This window comes from Ascidiella aspersa, chromosome 7, assembly GCF_963924565.1.
Source record: "Ascidiella aspersa chromosome 7, kaAscAspe10.2, whole genome shotgun sequence".
Classification (NCBI taxonomy): Eukaryota; Metazoa; Chordata; class Ascidiacea; order Phlebobranchia; family Ascidiidae; genus Ascidiella; species Ascidiella aspersa.
The window spans coordinates 13,515,474-13,537,678 of NC_139453.1; the positions used below are offsets into that span (position 1 = coordinate 13,515,474).

General features: G+C 33.5%; 1 protein-coding gene across 1 annotated transcript in view; it reads right to left on the reverse strand.

Moving 5' to 3' along the window:
* Positions 1-22,205, reverse strand: part of LOC146137937 (uncharacterized) — a 41,680-nt gene that overhangs the window by 18,071 nt on the left and 1,404 nt on the right. The window contains exons 5-38 of the mRNA XM_083394485.1: positions 22,020-22,121; positions 21,593-21,682; positions 20,503-20,583; positions 20,040-20,102; positions 19,541-19,597; positions 18,562-18,615; positions 18,321-18,404; positions 18,009-18,068; positions 17,647-17,712; positions 17,372-17,428; positions 16,271-16,354; positions 15,662-15,748; positions 15,238-15,300; positions 14,925-14,981; positions 13,962-14,015; positions 11,879-11,965; positions 11,127-11,192; positions 10,738-10,794; positions 9,698-9,778; positions 9,420-9,506; positions 9,067-9,129; positions 8,751-8,807; positions 7,943-7,996; positions 7,299-7,385; positions 6,642-6,704; positions 5,768-5,824; positions 4,701-4,832; positions 4,054-4,134; positions 3,682-3,870; positions 2,682-2,762; positions 2,160-2,333; positions 1,331-1,411; positions 347-526; positions 185-265 (exon numbers count right to left, since the gene is read on the reverse strand). Coding sequence (XP_083250611.1) covers positions 185-265; positions 347-526; positions 1,331-1,411; positions 2,160-2,333; positions 2,682-2,762; positions 3,682-3,870; positions 4,054-4,134; positions 4,701-4,832; positions 5,768-5,824; positions 6,642-6,704; positions 7,299-7,385; positions 7,943-7,996; positions 8,751-8,807; positions 9,067-9,129; positions 9,420-9,506; positions 9,698-9,778; positions 10,738-10,794; positions 11,127-11,192; positions 11,879-11,965; positions 13,962-14,015; positions 14,925-14,981; positions 15,238-15,300; positions 15,662-15,748; positions 16,271-16,354; positions 17,372-17,428; positions 17,647-17,712; positions 18,009-18,068; positions 18,321-18,404; positions 18,562-18,615; positions 19,541-19,597; positions 20,040-20,102; positions 20,503-20,583; positions 21,593-21,682; positions 22,020-22,121 — 2,817 coding nt within the window. The remainder of the gene's footprint in view (positions 1-184; positions 266-346; positions 527-1,330; positions 1,412-2,159; positions 2,334-2,681; positions 2,763-3,681; positions 3,871-4,053; positions 4,135-4,700; positions 4,833-5,767; positions 5,825-6,641; positions 6,705-7,298; positions 7,386-7,942; positions 7,997-8,750; positions 8,808-9,066; positions 9,130-9,419; positions 9,507-9,697; positions 9,779-10,737; positions 10,795-11,126; positions 11,193-11,878; positions 11,966-13,961; positions 14,016-14,924; positions 14,982-15,237; positions 15,301-15,661; positions 15,749-16,270; positions 16,355-17,371; positions 17,429-17,646; positions 17,713-18,008; positions 18,069-18,320; positions 18,405-18,561; positions 18,616-19,540; positions 19,598-20,039; positions 20,103-20,502; positions 20,584-21,592; positions 21,683-22,019; positions 22,122-22,205) is intronic.

The following is a 22,205-nucleotide window of genomic DNA, read 5'->3' on the forward strand; positions in this document are numbered from 1 at the left end:
TAAAAATTCAATATAAAAATGGCGAGCACAAAACGGCTTTCAAGTTGCCGTTGGTTGTTGGAACTTTTATTTAAATTTCTGTGTGAGAAACTATTAATATATTAGCAAATTTAAAAGTTCGAAGGTCAACAGAATACGGGCATTTCGATGTTTACAGTTAAGTTTAACACATAGGACTACATACATCGGTCATGTTGTTGTTGAGAAGGGTTGACACCATGTAGGTAAAGAGGTTGCATAATTCACACTCAATGGTGGGGGAATCCTGAAAAAAAAAGACAAGTTTAAATAGTTTTAGTCAAAGAGTCGCAACCCACTTGAAATTTTTAAACAGTTTCGGTCGAACCTTTATCGCGACGGTGCTTTTGCAAAGTCCGATTGAGCTGCAAAGCTGGTCAGGCTTCAGACCCTCTAGGAGCTTTTGGATCAGCAAGGGACCGTACATGTCAATGAGGGTATCGCACTCCGTCTTGTAATCTGAAGGCAGCACCGAGCAGACTTTCTCAATCGCCGCGACAATTGCTTTCTGCGAGGTGGTGGCAAAACATTTACAGTAAAACTTGGGCACTGTCGCAAAGTTAAACGGTAAGGTTCCCAAATACAATACCCTTCTTAACATTTATTTAGATAATACGAACTGTGTTAAAAAATAGCCCTATGCCGGAACGCCATCTTAGCCAACTATCAAATAGTATTAATCAAGATACCTCTTCTGGTAATTATTTTTGTTCCCTTCGAGGTGAAAAACAAACAGTTACCACAGTCTATTTTGATTAATATTATGCCTAGCTGGTGGGTTCCGACACAAATTTGGTATCCACACAGTTGAGAACTACATTACGGTTAAGAGTTTTTAGAAAGTCTGCATTACAATAATTATACAACATGCAGCAGAGAGTACACCGAAAGCCATCGCATACTCGCCGAATCTGTCGATCAATGATGCAAGTAAGGCAAGCTAGAAACACAACTAGCCTGCAGCGAGGTTCGAACACACGACCTCCGGTCAAGCCGAACCTCGCTCTACCAGCTGAGCTATACAAGTATACAGGCTTAAAGAGGAGCGAGTCGACAAACAACCATACGCCAATGCTTGCTACATTCTGTTAGTACAAGCAACTTCCCGTTGAAGGAGATGTACAGTACCATAAAATCATTCAACGAAAAAAATACACACGTAGGTGTTCATCAACAGTGATCAAAGCCCTTCTCAAGGTGCTTTTAAAAAAGACAGCTTCGGAAGGGTTCGATCACAGATGTTAAACACATATGTGTGACTTGTGTGTGTATCGTTCATTGAATGCAGCAGAGAGATTTCCACATAACGTACCTCGGTGCTGTTTTCCTTGAGCAAGTTTTCCAGTTCGGTGGCCACCAACTCACAGAGCTCGCAGGCGGTGTTGTCGCTGACCTAAAAATGTTTTGTCGTGAATCGACTTCAGTGCGAGACATTATTTTCGTGCGCAATTTAAATGCCAAGGTCAACTTGACCACTCATTTGGACTAGCTACTTCTTAGGTTACGCAAATTACGCGATTCGGAAGCTATGGGTTTTCACGGATTTTTTTATAATGCGTGTGTGCAGCATGAGTTAGTGCTGCAAGCGTGCCAAAACATTAGTTTACTTTTCTTCCTGTTACTCTGGAAGCGCTACTAGACTTTACCTAAGATTTTATATGCATAATGTATTACAACTTGGCTCAACTGTCAGTTAAGATTTGGATGTCCATCGTTTATATACTATTTAATTTCACAAGGTGATTTTATTCTGTTGAATAAACAGAAGTTTGCCTGGGCAGAACAACATACGCCAGAACTACTTCATTTAAAATTATTATGAACAACGTTAATAAAACAAAACGTTATACTGTGTTCAAATTGTTTCCCTATAAAAATAGTTTGCTTGATGAACGTGTAGCTTTTACATGTTGTGGTGACGACTTGGATACAAAACTGAGTAGTTTGAGATGCATTGTTATTTTAAATCACCAGGCAAATGAGAAGAAAACTACTTAACTCGGACTATCGTCTTTTCTAAATTACTTGGTAAACTATAGGAAAACCACAGAGATTCGTCAAAACGTTAGCTTAGCAACAAGTGTAGTTTGCTGAAACATTCGTTTAGCAACAAATGCGTAGCAAATATAACGAATTTTAACCTTTACAGCACTACTGGTGCACAGCCCGAGTTCCGAGCAGATTTCTTTGGGTGTTATGGTGTCGAGAAGAATTATGATTTTTTCTCCGTACATCGTGATAAGCTGGTCGCACTCCGACTTGAACGACGAAGGAAGAATCTGACAAACTTTTTCGACTGCGGCTATTATCTCTGCCTGCAAAACGAATATTGAACCTTCGATTCAGACCAATCGCCGATGCAACGTGGAAAGCTCCCGCAAGTTAAAAACAAGGGCGAAATCCGGTTTGGTTGCTTAAATATCGTCTTACACGTGAAAGACTTTGAACTATTCTAAAAGAAAATGTGTGACAGAGAATGCTGTACATTTATCCACCGCAGTCGCTTCAAGCTATAAAAATGCGAACTTGTTTTTATTAGTTGTAACCAATCGTAAAAAAAAAGATTTTGTCCGCAATTTGGTCGGGCAAAAAAATATGGATGTGCATTCGGTGTGACCGAGCAGCGCAAATCAGTTCCAATTTCGGCCCATATAATTAATTACCTGTGTGCTGTTTTCTTTAAGCATATTGTCCAGTTCTGTGGCGACCAGCTCGCAAACCGGACACAGGTCAGATGCCGAGACCTGCACAAAAGTAAAACGCTGTGTTTGATTTAAGGAAGGGGATATTCTAGTTAGACTCGACCGTAAGTTGGACTCGACCCCACACAAATATAGGATCATGGCAGCTGGATTGCAAAACAATTTATAATAAGCGAGGTTAGAATTTGAAAATTTGTTAAGCTACGCAGCGCGAATTTTCTTGCCAAAACAGTTATTTGCGAACATAAACTTAGAAATACACGAGAGCAGTGGTTCTCAATTCTTTTAGCTTACGGACCGGTAAAATTTCAAAACAATTTTTTCGGACCGGTGAACCTATAAAATTTAAAATCAAAATCAACCCAAAATTTAATTACGACAAAAGTATGCAACTTGAAAGCAAAACTTGAAAACTTCATCTTAATTAGCAATTTTGTGCTTTCTTTTTGATATCATAAGTGGTTTACGTGGTTTTATTACAGTTTTTCACATACAACTGTGGTCCTAAAGTTTAAGACTTAAACGAGTTGTAGCCTACTTTTAAACAGTTGGGCACAACACATTCAGCATTGTGACGTACGATAAGTCCAAGAGTAGAACAATAATTCTATGTTACGTCACATTGCTGCAAATTACGGAACTGGCGATGTTCTAAATTTGATGGACAAGCCTTCAACATCTTGCATTTTGCAATTGAGATATAAAATTGTAATATATTTGGCGGACCAGCAAAAAAGTTGACGCGGACCGACGGTTGAGAACCACTGCACTAGAGTTTTGACATTCAATCTTAGCAATACTAATCAGTGGTCCGCCTCGACAAAATTTTGACCGCCACAACAAAACTTTTATATTCTTCCTAATGAGCCACATATTAACGGTCTCACATTCGAGGCTAACTGTCAAGGCGCAAAAGTGTACGCCGGGACACAAAATGGCGTCCGATTTCGAGCTCTAATACCTGGACGTGGTTGGTCGGCTGCTGGGAAGAGCAGAGCATTAATTTGGAGCAGATGGTGGAGCTCTCAACCTCCTGTATAAGCAGGTCGATGATTTCCTTGCCGTATTTCTTGATAAAGTCCTCGCACTCGCCTTGGATGTCGTTTGAATACAACTCGCAAACCTTCGCTAGCGCGGACAAGATGGCTTCCTTTTTGGGGGAAACAGATTTTGGTTTAGCAGAGAACAACAGCATTGTGGATTCGGGTAAAAAAGCCAGCAATTTCAGTGTTTTAACGCACGAAACAGCCTACTAAGTACAAAAAACCGATGTGGCTTACTATAGTTTCATTCTAAAAAAACAAGGAGTGGTGTTAACAAGATACTCCCTTACCTCAGTTTTGTTTTCCGGCAACAGTTTGTCCAATTCGTGAACGACAACTTTGCATAAGACGCACGTCCCTGGATTGTTGACCTAAAAGCACAGGTCGTGATAAGAATTACAAAAAACAAAATATGTTTTTGCTTTATTTTTCGCAGTAAATAATGTGATTCTTAATTGCCATCGCTCTGTCAGTGTTAATTTTTACACTTGGCAGTGTGCAGCGCTGTATATGTTCGCTATGATTAAAGTTAATGAACCCGAGAGTATAGTGACGAGGCAAACGCGTTTGGCGGTCGAACCTCGCTGAAGAGGACATTTCCATAAGACGTCACGAAATACTTCCGCATGCCATTCACGTTAAGTGATTGTCATCGCAACCCTCCGAGTATATATCTCTACAATCGTAGCAGTTTGCAAATGTGCACGCTATTTATACCAATCTTCCTGTTTTTACTATTGTAAACCATAACGCCACGGCAATTAATGTATTTCTGACACCTGCAGAAGGTTTCGCGAGGCTACTATAGGCAGACGACGATGAGTTCACACAAATGACTTACAATTCAATTAACAGCTCTCGTGTATTTGGGTTGCTCGCTCTCAACGCCAAGTTATAGGTTATTTTTTTAGTCTTTACAAGCCACACGCGTTCTAACCTCTTCGATCGGCGTTGCTTTTTCCAGCGTCATGGCGGAACGTATGTCGGCCTGTACACTAAGCTTGGGCAGTTGTAGCTTGGATGTTTGGGAGTTGCACATCGACATCGTTTCGCAGATCGTCATCGCATCCTAACCCAGTAGAAAACCGGTTAAATCGTGCGCACATCAGCCTTAATTTATATTTTAGTATTTTTAACCACATCTTTAAAAAAAACCTTGCCTCTGTGCTAACAATTCCTCTCTATTTTCATCTGTCTACAGCAGTGCATCTTCTACTGGTACATTTTACGCATATTTTTTTCCATTAAAACTAGATGAAACATCTTGCAATGAAAGACAATTTTAAAAACCTTGCTTTATATATGTCCTTTGAATAACGCTCAGCGAATGCAAATATGATTCTGGAATAGATTCTTTAGTCTGCGTTGTCTTGAAAGTAAATGCTATTGAATCGAATTTGTAGAGCGCGCGCAAAAACAAATAACAAACAGTAAACATCGACACCAAATTGTACTTAAAGTACATTGCAATTTCTAACAAGATTTCCGGACAGTTTTCTTCTTTTTCGTTGAGATTTTTACGCGTAATTATACTGCTTTGTCTGTTTTGATCCTGAGCTAGAGATTTCAGAATGACTACTTGTACTTACGTTGTATTGAATCATCTGCCAGAGTTGCGGCAAATAGTCTTTTACGAAGCTGGAGCACTGGTGGAGCAAAAAATAACGAAAAACTGGTAGCAAGAAAACTAAACTAGCACGGCTGCTCATAGGAATAAAACTTAATTAATAAACCTTTTCTCCCGTGCGAATTTCCGCACTGCAAATTGAGTTTCTGCCAATCGCTGTTGTAAAAATATAACACAATCGCTGAAGGTAAATTACTATACTTCTTGCTGGGAAATTAAACTTCTTAACAAAGGCAAATCATAATACACAATAAATTAATCACAAATTGCATCACAGATATAAAAAAAAAATTTTTGTGAATCTAACATTACATTTATATAAGCTTAAAAAATATTTTATACGAAAAACAGATTTTCTTCGAGTTTAACAAACTCACATTAACTCTAATAAGGTTTTCGATGAACGATTCTTCACTGCTCAAAGTGTTGAAACACTGCAATTAAAACACGCCCACTCTGATTGGTGCAAAACAAAAATAAATAAATTACCGGAAGAAATTTTTCCTGGTTTCAATTGAAGGAGTCGAACCGGAAACGAACCAAAGCTTATAAACCCGTTTTGGGCCAATTTTTTCCGAACAGAAACCGAACCTGAACTGTTTTTTGTAAGATTATAAGGATCTGAACCGAAACAGAACGGAATATTTTGAAAGAACCTAAAGCGGTCCAGCATGACGGCACGAGTTCTATTTTACAGAGTTATGCCACGTTTGAAATTGTATGAAAAATATTCATATTGATTCGGTAAAACGTTGATTTTTTTTTCAGAGATTACAAAAATGATCTTCTTGTTTGTTAATACGTCACGTCACCGTTCAAAAATTATTCTTTTCGTTTGTTGACCCACATTTTAGGCGAAACACATCTCATATTGTATTTGAAACGCAACTTTAAAAAACGGTTTTAAAACTAAATTAAAGCGAACCGGAGCTGAACCGAAGTTTTTAAATTCCTTGATACCGAAGCCAAACCGAAAGTGTTAAACGGTTCGATTCCCTGTTTGAAATCTTTACATATATTAAAATTTTTAAAGAGGGTTGTTTGCATTTTAGTTGTGGTCTTCTTCAATGTAAGTTTTTTAATGTTAAAAATTGATTTACAATCAATAAATGGAAGCTTTCTTATGGTGGGGGCGTAATTAATTTGATATTTTCGGCGGATTACAATTATTTTTAAACCACTTTAAACAAAATAAAAACAAAAATCAGAACTTTTAGGCAATTAGGATTATTCAAACAAATTAAACAACACCTCTGATTGCAACAATTCAGGAAGAAGCTGGCACACTGCTTTTGCCCTCTGCATTACTTCATTCTGCACAAAATTGTTCATAAATTAACAACGGAAGGTGATTTTTTTTATCGAAAACATAAAAAAAAAATTAAAGTATTTTGGTGACAATAATAACAAAAGTCAGATTTGGGGAGGTAAAACGCTCTTTTTTAATTCACACAAAATTTAGGATTGATCCAGACCGTGATTGTAAATTAGGTCACAGATAAATGTAGACTCGCAACTATTTATAAACGCTACCAGTTTTTCGAAATCAGGGCCCAAAGCGCTGCACTGTTGAGCGATAAGTGAATTCAGCTCATCCTGCCAAAAAAACACAGAGCCCAAAAATTGATAAATATGTTATAAACATTGTCCATCGGTAAATAAAGGGCCTCCAATCCCGATGGAAATTTTAAATTATATTAGTATTTATAGCCATACTGCACACGAGAAGCAATAACAGTAAAAAATATTGTATTATTCACAAACACACCGTTTTTCTTTGTTAAGCGAGGCGATGCAGATGCCTGCATAAGTTGTTTATTATTTTTTTCTATTCGCCATAAGTATAGGTTAACTTGATTTTTGGTAAAATTTGGGCCACAAGGAAAAAACCTTGGAAATTTTACTTACAATCAAGGACTGGTTGTTTTGGATGATATCTTGCCAATTTTTCGTGAAGGCGACGCAGTCATTGCACAGGTTGCCTGGCTTAGGTTGCTGAAAACAAGAAGCCAATTATTTTAGAAAACATTTCGTAGGTTATAACTAGAGATAGGTTTACCGATTATATCGACCGATATTTGGCTTTTAACGATATATCGGTATCGGTAAGCGCAGGCCGAAACTTTGGCCGATATTTTAGTTCGAAAATATTATATAATGTTTCCTGTACAACAAACAACTTACCCATTTTTGCAAAAACAAAATTGGGTTTAGCATCACGCCAGGTTAAAATGCAAACTTGAAGTTAAATAATTATAAAGGTATATATAATATAATGTTATTTGGATTTTATTTTCAATTAAAAGTTTTAAACATTTTCCAGGTATATAAAAAAATCGGTATTGGTATCAGGTATCGGTTGACAAAACTGTCAAAAATCGGGTATCGGTATCGGTCCAAAAAAGTGATATCGGTTGATCTCTAGTTATAACATCTTCCTGTTAAATTTAACTGCTCAGAAATGAATGGTATTCCTGCCTGAAATATATTTAACACCAGCGGTAAATACCAGTACTTAATTTCTAATACGGATACCATAAACACAAATTTACATTCGATGATCCAGCTGGGCACAACAGCATTGTTGAGCAGATAACATTAACATCCTGAAAATCATAAATCGAAATCAGTCATATCCAACACGGCAGCATGGCTGTATTTGTAAGAAAAGTATTTTCAATATATATCAATTACACATATATATCAATTATACAACGCTAAGTCTAGGCATTTTTATTGCAAATATGTCATACTTTTACCATTTTTAAATAATTAGCTTCTTTTCAGATTTTAGTTAAAATCTTACATTGTTTAACAAAATTACAACAAATTATGCCGCAAAAAATGAAAAAACGGTTTTGGATTTGGTATTTCAAATTGAGAAAACAGAAAACAACACACATAAGAAAACAACACAAATATACCAATAAATTATATAGATAAAATCGAATTGTAATGTCCTCTTGCTAAGTCTTAACAGTGGCATTAAGCCTATAGGGGTAATTTTTGTTGTTGAGGGAATTAATTAAGGTCACATGTTTGACACAGCATTAAAAAACTAATAATTTGACAGCAAACTAGTAAACGGAAACCCATCGTATTGTATTGGGGTTTATGATTTTAGTGCAATAATATTTTTTGTATAAAAGCTTTTACGAATACTAAAATTATATCGATTTCACATTTCCACAGACTGCAGAAATCAATTAAATGCAAATCCACACTTGTTTCGATTGAGTTTAACTTACGTTGTCCTCAATCGTGCTGACTATTGTAGGAATAACCTGATCTACTGCTTTTTCACACTGTTCAAAGGAAAGGAACAAGATATATTTTAAAAAATACAAATATTTGACTTACGAGTGCTATAAACTTGGGCAGGTTATCTTGAATTAGAGAAGGTACCTCCAGCCTACACTACAGTTTAAAATAAAAATCATGTTTTTGATAACTCTACGTTAAATACTCTCATATACGCAACAATATTTATAATTATGAAAGCAAGTCACAGATAAAACTAACACTGTTTAACAATAAAAGCGAAGATGTGCAGTAGGACGAATTTTCATTCGTTTACAAATATACTTTACCATTGTCTGAATGCCACAGAAAGCACAATACAAAAATACGTGTTAACAATTATATCAAGGAAAAAAATGGCGCCAGCTTTGCCTACCACTTCTGAAATTCCAGGCCCAAGTGAGCTGCATTGTTCCTTGACCAATTCAGTTATACTATCCTGAAAATCAAAGCCAGCGTTGAAAAATAAAACTTTGTTTAGGCATGCAAATTTTTCTTGCTGTGCTACTCGAAATAAGATTAAACCTTAAAATTTTACTTAAGGGCAGTTCTGCTTTAAAAAAACAGCACAAACAAGTCAAAATTTCAAAAACTAATATGTAAGATAAAAAGGTGATGTATCACCATCTTTAATCAAACTTAAATCGGTGATATTGTCACATAACTTTAGCATTAAAACCTAGCCATCAATCATAAAGTGTTTCTATGTAAAATTTAATACAAACTTACAATTATGCTTTGGTTGTTCGCGGCAACACTTTGCAGATCAACCATAAATTGAGTGCAATCTTTGCAGTACTCATCACTGGATACCTCCTTTAAAGATAAATTAGCATAATTGATGTAGGTTTAAGTTTACAGAATGTATATATTTTGACAGCACTCGGCAAACCAAAATATGGGTGTACAAACGAATTAGAACAAAATTTATGGATTTTGTTCATTGGTTTGATTCAAGGCTATAACTTCCTTATATATTTTATCAGCAGAAAGCCACTGAAATCTACCTCAACTGGTGCAGGAACTTCTTGAACTGCTTCCGGTGTGCTGTCGCAGAAGTAAACTGTGGAGCAGATCTGCTCGGCATCCTTTAAAAAAAACAATAGATTCATTAATAAAAACGGGAAATGTAGGCTGGGATAGGTAGACAGCTGGCATACGACAAAGCCAATATTTTACCGTTGAAGGTAGCACTAATTAACTATCTTAATTCAGATTGGTTTAGATCTAAAAAAAAAATTCACAGCTTAAGTATAAACAGCAGTTGTGAAGTGAAAGGCCAGAAAAAAAACAAAAAAAAACAATATTTCACTGACAGTTTTATTTTTTACTTTTCAGTGCCACAAAAAATACTTACATTTTCAGTTATCAGTTCCCAAAGTTGGGGAAGGAAATCTTTCACTAAAGTCGAGCACTAGCGAGAAAAACTGGCAGTGAACACACAGTCGCCACATTTTTAATTTCCAAAAAAAAAACAATTGCTGCAAAAATAGCCCTATTTTGCCTTCAATTGTCACAATTATGAGTTTTTAAAAATTGAATTGTAACTGAATTGCACATGGAATGCTTGGAACTTTTTTATGATTGGTGCATTGAAATTACACGTAAGAACTGCAAAAAATGTTAAATATTATTTAGTGGATTTCACAACTTGTTATTAATTGCATTTCAAGCATTTGTCAAAAACTTTCATTAAAAAATTAGTTGTCAAGAATTAACGCCACAAGAAATAATACATCCACTTTAATTGCTGATAAACACCCAATATTTACAAAAATCAGTATTGTAATGTTCACCTCCTCAAAGCCAAAAGAATCTTTTCATGAAACAATATTGAAAGCAACATCAAAAACAACCTACTTGAATAACAGCAAATGTGCTAGTTAACTTGTAATCTTACTTAAATTATTCATTGCCTTCATACCAATCTTGCAATGGAAAGGACGAGCAAGACAGAAAAGCAAAGTCATACCATTTTTTTATATGAATCTAAGCAAGGTTTTTAAAAATGGGAATAAATGAACTTTAGGGTTCAACATAAACTTACTTTATATGTGAAATTTGAAAAGAGCTTGTTTTCGAGAATTTTCAAGGCATTGTAACACTGTAATTAAGGCAAGCATGAAAATCAAATCAAAAGGTCAATATTTAATATAATTAAAAAACAATGAATTACAGCTTTAATAAAATTGTAAAACAAATCAACACAGGAATACAGCCGTTTAGTAGGCAACAAAGTTAATCTTATTTTTATATTGGGCTGAAAATATTATATTTACAATCGAAAATTTTTAATATATGTTTTCAAAATTTTATGTATAACTGCTTTACATTTGTTGTTTAAGGTTAACCACAAACACAATGAGGATTAGAGAGTATTACAAAATAATGAAACAGATAAATTAGAGAACAACAAATTATTTTTTAATTAGGTACCTTGTTTTGCAAAAAATTAGGCAACTGATTGCAGTAAAGGCCGGCAACTTTGTTTAGTAGACCATTCTGTAAAGAGGTAATTATTCATAAATCAGGAGAACCAAATAAACATAAATCTGCTGGTTTTTGACTTGAAATTATTTTTCTTTAGTGAACACAGCGTGGTGTTGCTGAAACGTATCAATGTTCCAGCAGATTTATGTGTCTGTGAGTTTAATTAGGGTTCGCTACCAGCTTTTCAAAATCTGGGCCAAGAACGCTGCACTGTTGAGCAATGAGGGCATTGATCTCATCCTGGATATTAAACACAAGTACTTAATCATGAAAAATATTTCAGCTATTTTACACAGAACTTTATTAGGTTATAAAGGGTATTGTTATATAAAACTATCTTTAAAAAATGCCACAGACAAACTAAGTGAATAGTACAGGTACAAAATAACTTTATGTTGTAGTTAGACATAAAATGAACTTAAAAGCCAACCCAACCTGAAGTAGCTAGCATTTTGTAACTTTTCAAACATATTGAAAATTTATAACGATTTATTCAAGCATTACTTAAGTGCTAGCTTTGATATTCATTCTACAGCTAAAGGAAAGATGCTGTATTTCACATGAACCCAATTACAAAAAGGTATACTTGAAGTATCTTAAGCATAAGAAGGTTAAACAAACATGGTTTACCATATGTTGAGTGGAAATATCAGTTAATAAACATGTTTAATGAAAAAAAATCTAATAAGTGTTCTCACGATGATTGACTTGTCGTTGGTGGCAATGGCTTGCCAATCTTGGGTGAATGCAATGCAATCGTTGCACAAGTTGCCAGGCTCAGGATTCTACAAAGCAAACAAGCATAACTTAATATATATATATATATATATATATATAAATAATTTATTTATCAATGTATGTTAATACATGGCAAAGCCATTTAGCATTCAATACATGACAAAGCTATTTTAGCATTCACCCACATGTCAACACAACTGCACCTTGATGAGTGTTAAATAACATGCAATTGGCCAGAGTGACATGTACAATAATCTTATTACATCGTCAAAAATATATTATTAAAAAAAAAAAAAAAATAGAAGGGCATTTCAGAAATATGTGACATTTCTCTGGTAAGTCCTTTTAATATCTAGAGTTGTGGTTTTTGACTTTTGCTAACCTACTGAACCCCTATGTAGTATTAGTTGAACAACAAGTTTCCGTTCAATCACAAAACCTACCACATAATGGTAATAGGTACATATAAATGCCTCTAGTGTTATTGCTTAATAATGACCAACTGTAAAAATCAAGGCTTTAATGACATGAGTGAATTTTAAAAAATTGACCAAATTTGACCGAACGTTGATGAAGAATCACTGTAGGAGCAGTTGTTCCCGACCAGGTTGACGCGGCACACTGGGGTGCCAATTCCCTGCCCCAATTTTGCCAAAGAAATATTTTAAATTCTTTAGGATTGCGATTTTTACTTTGGTAAGCTTCTGAATAACATTGTTTGGATGTGATTTGAGTTAAATTCATCTAAAAACATTTTCTGACAGTATGTGCATTGTACAGTTAATGTGTGTTGTTTCAATTTGGTTTAATGTGCCTCTAGCAGAAATCTATATTAATAAAGTACAAACTGCTTTTCTTATTTTGTAGAGTGCTGTAACCTAAAAAAGTTGGTAAACCACTGAACTAGAGTGTCTATTTGTCCAAAAAGGAATACAAAAAAAACATTACATATCAATCTTTTTAACTGGTATTTTAAAAAATAGGTCAGACTCATCATATGTATTCCTAATCCATGTTATGTTTTATAATAAGATTTTTGAAGTAGGTATTAATTAAAACAGTTCTGTTTTTACATACATGTATAATATCATTCAACTAACTGAACTTTATAACAGAAAGTGGTTTAAAATAAAACCTATAAAACTATTTTCACTTCTAATATGAAACTCCATTTCAAATGATAAATGCTGATCTATTCTGATTTATAAAGAAAACTGTTTTTGACAGTTTTTTCCGCGGCCCAAATTACTCTTTACAAAGCTATTTAAGCCGACTACTTGAAATAACTCTGAAAACAGGGATAGGCCAGAAAATTTGGGGGGTTTGGATTGGGTGAATGTGAATTTTAAAAATAACATAACAAAGTTTGTTTTGAATTGGCAAAAAGAGTTAAAATGATACGTCGCATGAGGCAGAATAACAGCATTTATAGAGTAATTTAAATAATATTGTTTTGTAGAGTTTATTATTAGCCCAGTGCAACATGCTATAGAATTCATATCACCTTTGGGCTGAAAACATTTTAAAATAAAATTAAATTGAGTTTTTATGGTTTAAAATGTAGTTTATGGGGGACTTTGCCTATAGGCTTTGTGAAGCAACAATGAGCAAAGATAAACACTCTAAGCCACATAAACTTAGCCACAGCTTCCACACACACCAGCTTTTAAAATACAGTACAATGAATGTAAGGCCAGTATGTGGCCCACAATTACATGATAAATCTGAACTATTAAAAAAATGGCTCGCAGCCCACATTGGGTCAAGGCCCTTAAGTTAGCCAACTACTGCTTTATGTGATAATTGAAAAAAATGCTGCTTGCCATCAATGTGTGAGAAATTTTATAGGAAAATATAAATCCGCTTTTACAAAAAAATGTAAATTATATCTAATAATGTGTGGACATGTAATGTGTGCAAGAAAAATATTACCAAACCATAGGAAATGTAAGGCCAGATTTGTGCAATCCATTGTACCTATAGCATGTAGTATTTAGCCATCTATAAATCACTAAAGCACAGAATATAGGAAAACTGTCTTACATGGGTAGTTCCTCCTGGGCACATCAGAATGGTGCTGCAGATGACGTTAACATCCTGGAAATACAGCAACAGTATAGTAATTGACCAATTGCTACATAGACATTATAGACAATTTTTGTTGTACAGATATAAATTTTTAGGAAAAGCATGAACAATTTTCTCATATTTCACCAAAAAACTTAAAAACCACCCAAACATGAATTATTGTTGCATAGTAAAAAAATGACGGCAAAATGACAAACATGCATGTTTTATTCTAAAAAATTATAAAGGGAAGTTGATGTATTTTATTTTATCAATCATAGTTCAAGTTTAAGGTTTAAACTGAATTTGGCATTTTTTGGTATACAAAATAGAGATCCTTCAATTGTTAGTATTATCTGAACAAGACAGTTTAAAGCATGCAGTCCAATATTGAATTACAAAATATTTTTTTCAAAATAAAAATAAAACCATTTTTGAAAAATTGAGCACCCAACCACATAACAATTTGGATAAAGTGGCATTGCAGCCATTTACAACACTTAAGTGATTGCGGTTTTTTTGTCAGCTCTTTACTTACATTACTTGTAATGGCATCGACAGCAGCGGGAATAACTTGGTCGGCTGCTTTTTTACACTTTTTACAAGACACAATAAAAAAAGTAAAAAATATGATACAAATACTGAGGCATGCAAAGGAATATTGAATTGAGTGAGTGGCGTAAAATTGTCTGTTAGACAGGCGTCAATTAGATTAGTTTATGTTTGTGCAGAGTCGCCAACACAATTATCAGAACTTTTGAGAAATAAAAATGCACTGCCCAATAAACCACCACCCAATCAATAAGTACTTCCTTCTGTTTGAAAAACAGGAACTGTGTTTTTCTGTAATTTACATTTTCATATCCCAAAGAAGCAAGAGTAGTGAAAAAAAAGAAACATGCACAGTTTCTGTTTTAGACAACAATTTCTACAACTCACTAAAGCTATGAAGTTTGGCAGATAGGTGTTGATCAGAATTGGAAGTTGCATCTTACACTAGACACCCAAAACTTTTTTGAATAAACTATTCGTAAAATTTTGAAGATTTTCAGCGTTAACATGTACATTAAAAATTCAGATATTTATAGATTTGGATAGCATAAAACAAAGTGGACGTATTTCACCTCAACCATATTATAGAAACAAAACATCTATGTATAATACTCAAATAAGGCGTCAAAAGGTAATCTTTGAATTTGTGATCAACAGGGTGCAATTAAAGTAGTTAATTAATAAAGATTTGCAAACATACCAAATCTGCAATTTCTGGTCCCAACATGTCGCATTCTTCCTTAACCAAGTCTGTGAGGTCATCCTGCAAAAGTTTAACAACTTAATAAGTACAACAGTGCCTCAACTCTGTAGTCTGTACTACACTTTGTCTTGTAGAATTTCATGCAGTTTCCAGTGGTTTGGTCGGATAATGTTTCATTAATTTATTTTTAGACAATCGATTAAATTGCGTTCTGACAAATAAGAAAGTAAATTCCTTAAACAAAAACAAACATGGACCATCCAATGTGATTACAATTCATTGGGAAAATCTTATATGTATAGAATGTACATAGAAAATAAAAAAAATAATAAACAACCGAGAAAACTAAAAATATTTCCCATATTTTTGAATCATTAAATCACAAAAAAAACAAAAAGAAAAAGCAGAAAACAAAACTTACAATGATGCTCTGGTTGTTTTTAGCAACAGACTGGAGATCCGCCATGAATTGAGTGCAGTCTGTGCAATATTTGTCAGGCTCATCATGCTACAAAAAACATAGTTACATTTTTCATGGCATGTAATGTTATTAGAAAATATGGGTTTACATAAACTAATATGATCTTGAGCTAAGTTTTATAAAAATTATTGCAAATAAAGACCCCAAATAAATTGTAGCAACAGAGTTTAAATATAGAATCCCAATGAACATGGCAGAATCTTTTGAATCCACTAACCTCTTTGTATACCAATATTATTAATTATTTTTAAATCCTTGCTTCAGGTTTTAATAAAAGTAAGTTTGTCTTTAAAAATTAAAATTTTATGCAGAGAGAGAAATGATATGTCACATTTCCACTGGGAGTAGAAGTAGGACATTTTTTAATGCCGAACAAACATTTCAACGAAAAATGGACAACCATGTCAAACACTACATTAGCCTCCATGTCAGAAATGCATTTTAAACCCAAGTGACCCACACAATGGTTAAATTACATAAGATGAGCTCAGTGACAGTGCAAGGCCATGTAGAGTACTTAGCATGGCTATAAACCATGAATGGCTATACCTCTTCCATGCTAACGATTTCATCTTGCTGCTCTGGGGGCTCTTGGTCGCAGAAGTAGATATCAGTGCAAATTTCCTCCGGAGACTACAAAGATATGCATTGGTAATTTGTGCATAGCAGGAAACCACATGTTTAAAATTAACTAGCCCCTAGAAATGACCAAGCATAGTTGGGGTGTCAACTTTGAATCCATAGGTATTTATTTTAGACATTCCATGATTAAAAAATTTTGAAAGATTTTGAAGACCTTGAAGTCTTGTGTTATATTAGCCTTTGTGTTATTGCTTTATAATAAATTGTTATGCAAACACACACTAAAAGATTACATCAAGAGAGATACATTTGTTTTGAAATATGTTGTCCAGGCAGGTATGATGAACTTTACCAAGCAGCAGCCATGTATTTTAGATTTAAAAACCTTAACAATAAATTATTTTAACTTCTAGTATATATATAATAAAATTGTAAGTCAAATCAAACATAAGGAAAAATATTCTGGTAGGTTTGAAATATCAAAAAAGTCAAAAGCCTGAAAAAAGTAGACAGGTCTGGAATGTATTTTACTTATGTAAGCTTAACAGACTTGAAAAGTATCAGTTTGGTGAAACCAAGGTTTTTTTGTGCTGTGACAAATACTCACATTGTCAGCAATAAGTTGCCACAAGGCCGGCAAGTGATCAGTAACCAGGGAAGAGCACTGCAATAGGGCAAGGAGGCCGTCGTCATGTAAACAGTCAACCAACCACCAAGTATTAATTAATGATTCAGGGTAAATTTAGTTGATTTTTGGTCACAGGGCATAATTTAAAAGCACAAAGGTCAGGTAGTCATGGGATTGCAACAGATTAGTTAACAAACAAAGAGGGTTAAATTCCAGTGGTGCCACTAACAGCATGCACGACTAATTTCTGCAACCTTAGGTCCTTGGGTGAAGAGGTATTACTGGAAAACCTTGAAATGAGTTTGCAACCATTGATGCAAAGTGTTTGCATGTTATGTCAATAGTAAATGTTCGGTTTGACTGATGGACCCATCAGGGAAGAATTTGATTTGGAAGAATTTGATAATTAAAATCATAAAATCAAATAGGAATTAACTTACTTCATGAGCAATTTCATTAAGGCTTGTTTCAATTACCATGGCGACGTATCTTGTGCACTGTAATTATATATTTATCTTTAACAGAATCAAAAATTATATTCTAAGGCAAAATAAAACAAGAATTACAATAATAACATTTTAGAATATTGTAAGGAAAGAATAAGTTTGTTTATTATTAAGAAATTATTTTACATTAAATTTTATTGCAAAGTAACTTTAAGTCTTTGTTACTTTGCAATAATACTAAATTAACAGAAAAAATTCGTTTAAATCACCTGTTTTCTTAAGTAATTTGGCTTTTGTAGGCAGTAAAAACCAGCAAGCTTAGTGACGATTTCATTCTAAGAGAAACCAATGAATCATAATAATTAGCCACATGTTATAGGAATTATAAATATCACAATACTAGGCTGAAAAAATAATAATCAAACAATTAATTATTAAGTTCTTATGTGATAATATTGCATTGGAGTGATTGCAGCAGGCTATAACCATGGGCAAAATATACCCAAAGTATCATCTAAAATGAGAAACAAATACTTGTTGCTTGAGATACTTGAGATACTGTATAACCTTTTGCCCATGTTTATAAGACACATAATTGATTATTTGGGAGTTTTTTATTTAAGTTGGCTACCAGCTTTTCCATGCCGCCCAGTTGCTGACATTCTTGCAAGATCATGTTAGTTAATGAATTCTAAATAAAAAGAAAGTGGACATCGACCAAACAACACTGATAAATATCATTTTAAAAATTGGATGGTATCTACAGTCGCACTACAATTGTTAGATTTAGGCTTTACATTTTAAACAATATATTACAAATATTTTTATCAAAGAGACCGGACTTTCAATATTGCACAGATGTGTCTAAGAGAATATTTACAACACATACGGTTATTAAAAGGAAAACTATGTTACAAAAATGAAAATTAGCACAAAGACTTACAATTAGTGTCTTGTTGTGCATAATGATATCCTGCCAATCTGCCATAAAGTTCTTGCAATCGGTGCAGATGTCGTTGCCAACAACCTAAGTAGAAAAATATCATGTTGTATTACAACTACTAATGTCTGATTGCGTATGGATATATTTTAATGTTGATAAAAAAATGATTATAATGGCACCAGATATAAAGCTCGTTTATGAACAAAAACGTTTAGTTTAAAAAATAACATTTTTAGCTTACCTGCTTGCTTTTAAAATCACACATCATAATGGTGGTGCAGATTGAGTTGACATCCTATTATAACATAAACAGAATAATTAAACATGCAATTCAATTACCTTATTTTTTAAACAATGACATTATTTTTTTGTAGAAATCATATACTTCAATATCAAATTTAGTTAGCAGATATTTATTTACAAATAAATAAAAATTATGTATGAACAAATGGGTATTTCGTAAACAATGCAAAACAAAGCAAATCTGTTTTGTTGTGAATTACAGAGTCTGATCTTTGCTGCTCATAACTATCTTATTTTCATATTTGGAATGGGGTAATTGACTTTTGTTCATGCATACTTTCAAGAGATAACAATTTGTGCTGAAGTAAGCAGGAAATTGATTTGGCCTTTTTGCAGACATGTTTACTAGGGTTTGTTATTATTTAGTAAAAATGTGGTGAACGCTTGAATTACATATTGCTCAACATAAAGTATATACCAACATGAAAGGATGTCACAAATTAAATTTTGGGTTGATTTACAAATGTTATAGATTATTTAAAAAATCATTTTTTTACTTTATTTTACAAGTTACATTTTATTGCCCGTATGGCTATGCTTTCATATTTTAGGAATTACAACCCCTCAATTTAGGGAACAAACAATTGAATTAACATTTAAAAAACAGTCTCACAGAAGACATGAGGGCATCCAGCAGTGTCGGAAAGTATGTTTTGATGGCAGCAGTACACTAGTTTAAAATAAAAATAACAGTAAAGAGTTGGTGTACAACAACAACTTTTGTTTACATGAACATCTGTAAAAATGCACTGTTTAACCATGTGATTTATAAACCTTTTAAATAGGCCTTTTGAAAATCTTTTCAAATTTGGTTTGGTTACATAAGAAATCATACGATCACCAGTGCATTGTGTACACATGTGCATGGTGGACCTATGTGCAATGTTTGAAACGAAGAAGGCTAATCGTTAACTTACATCTTTTCCATTTAAATCGGCAAGGCTGGCAACGGCATCTCCCACAGTTTGCTGACACTTTTATACATAAAATTATGTAACACAGATAAGAAATTGTTAGCACTGGTCTATTTGCTTTGGTACTAAATCCAGAACAAGGCGAGTTAATAATAGCGCACTGCAAGATTTATCTCTATGCATACATTTCAAACAAATGGTGATTTCAACAAAATCCATAATATATACACTAAGTTAATATTATATATTACCACAAGCCAAATTAACAAACATTATGCTTATACTATTCAAAATCTTGCATATCAATTAATAAAGCTTTATGGAAAGCCAGATTTAGAACTTTAATATATTTGAGCTGTTGAAAAAATGTAATCTTAAAAAGCTACATATAAATGTTTATGCTCCCAATGTTAAACAATAATATCTTTAACTCAATTAACTTAACATGTTGAAACTAAAAAATAATAAGTAGGTGTTGGCTGTGGTGGTGTGAAATACTTACAATTTCATCCAACCCAGGACCAAGGGCTTTGCACTCGCTTAAAATGAGTTGCATCCAATCGTTCTGCAAAACACGTTTATAACAACATAGTCACACAACTCTTTTTGGTTACATAAGAAGTTATCTTTGTTTTAAGTTATAGCCTTTTTAATATTTTAACAAATATTTTTTTTTATAAAAAGCACAAAAAAAGTTGTTGTAGGACCTATCCTTAAAAAAAAAAACAATTCCGAAAAATATTTTTAAAATCATTTAAACTACAGAGATTGTAGGGTTTATACAAATTTTGCACTTTAGGTTAATTGCATACAAATGGCTTCTAAAGGTAAGAAAGCCAACAAAAAAACATGGTGACTAAACCGACCAGGAAATAGTCTTTCAAAATAGGTCAGCATAAACCATTGTGGAAAAATGATGACATATCTATTTTGCCAGACAAAAGATTTTAACATAAATTTCTTACCACAATAGTCTTGTTGTTGGAAATGACACTTTGTACCTCTTTAATGAACAACTGGCAATCCTGGCAATTGTCATCCTCCACCTTAAACAATTGTATAAGTAGTTTTAAAAGCAAGGTTAGCTCAGGGGTACTTGAACTGGGGCTTACATAACCCCAGGTGTGCCCAAATTAAATTTAGGGTTATATGAGTAACAGGATAATTATTTTTTACCTAAAACAGGAAATTTTGACCTATTGAGGACTACATTAACTCAAACAACATATGAAGTGCTGCATAAATGTTTTGGCCTTATTTATCACTTGTTTTTGATGTTTCGCTGACAACCGGCAAAACAAAAATCACTAATTTTGGGAGGTTTATACGAAACTCTTGAAAATGCCTCGTTGATAATTTTGTCATATCAAAAAGACAAATAAATTGAAAAATTGTGTTATCGAAATAGGAAATGGAATACTTGCAAATCACCACCAATAAAAGACACAAAACAAATAATGTTTGATAATTGTCTAAATCAGAGATACCAACTATACAAAGCAAAAACGAAGTTCGAACTGAACCTAATGTGATAATCTAGGCCTGCATGATTTATTCTGACAGCTCGCATATAACATATATTGCTCTTAATGAAGATATATTAGTTTTAAAATATTGATGTTATTCAACGCTAAACTTTGATCAAATAATATGTAGCAAACTGTTAAGCCTTCCCACCGTATTCAACGTTTTGTTTGGACACTGATATAATATGGCCCTTTTAGCAGCTAATTGTCTGTTTCATAACAAATGAGTTTTACATTGCCTTGTGACGTTATAGGTCGCAACTGCATTAACAGTAGAGAATGTCACTTTTACAGCTAGTGTTCTGATTATAATAGCCAGTTTTTTTTTAGACGTTACATTTTAGGAAAAGGTTGTGTGTTATTTCAATTGAAAACAATTTTTTACTCAATTTTATACTTTTATCGCAGACCTTAAAACACAAGTTTGTATTTTAAATTCATTCATTTTGAGGTGTATGCCATACATGCAGATAAATCAATGAGTTATATCGCTAAAAAATGTTTTCAACTAACAAAAGTTTTAGCTAACCTTTGACTGGGTTGCTAATTTAACTTGCATCGGGGCTCCTTGGACTAAGAAAGGAACTGCTTTTGGAATGTTGTCATTTTGTATTGCCTCCTAAAACATAAACATATAAGGATTGTAATACATAAAATAATTTGCTATCTTCTTTAGCAAAATGAAAATAATAAACAAAATGTGCATGTGGCAAGCAAATGAAACACAGAAAACGAAAATGTGTTAAAACACTGGAGTAAGCATTAGTGTATGAGAAAATGGTGTAAATGGCCAAAGGCTATTATTTTATGTGTCACATGACTGTTTAATGTAATCGATAAACTTTTTTACCATTAGGATTTTGTCAACTCTATGCCAGTGAAGTTCCACAAACTACATAATGGGACTTCTGTGAATATTTTAAATAAATTAAAAAAAAAAAAACATTGCTTCTTACCATAGCCAAGGTAGGTAGCTTTTTCATGAGAGTTTCAATCTGGTCTTCTTTGCCAGATGAACACAGACCCAATGCAGAACACACAACATCTCCATTTCCAATCTATTATTTAGTAAGTTTAAATTACAGACCTTTTAATATATGAAAAGTACCAAAAATCAGAAAAGAACATTTGATTATATGCCT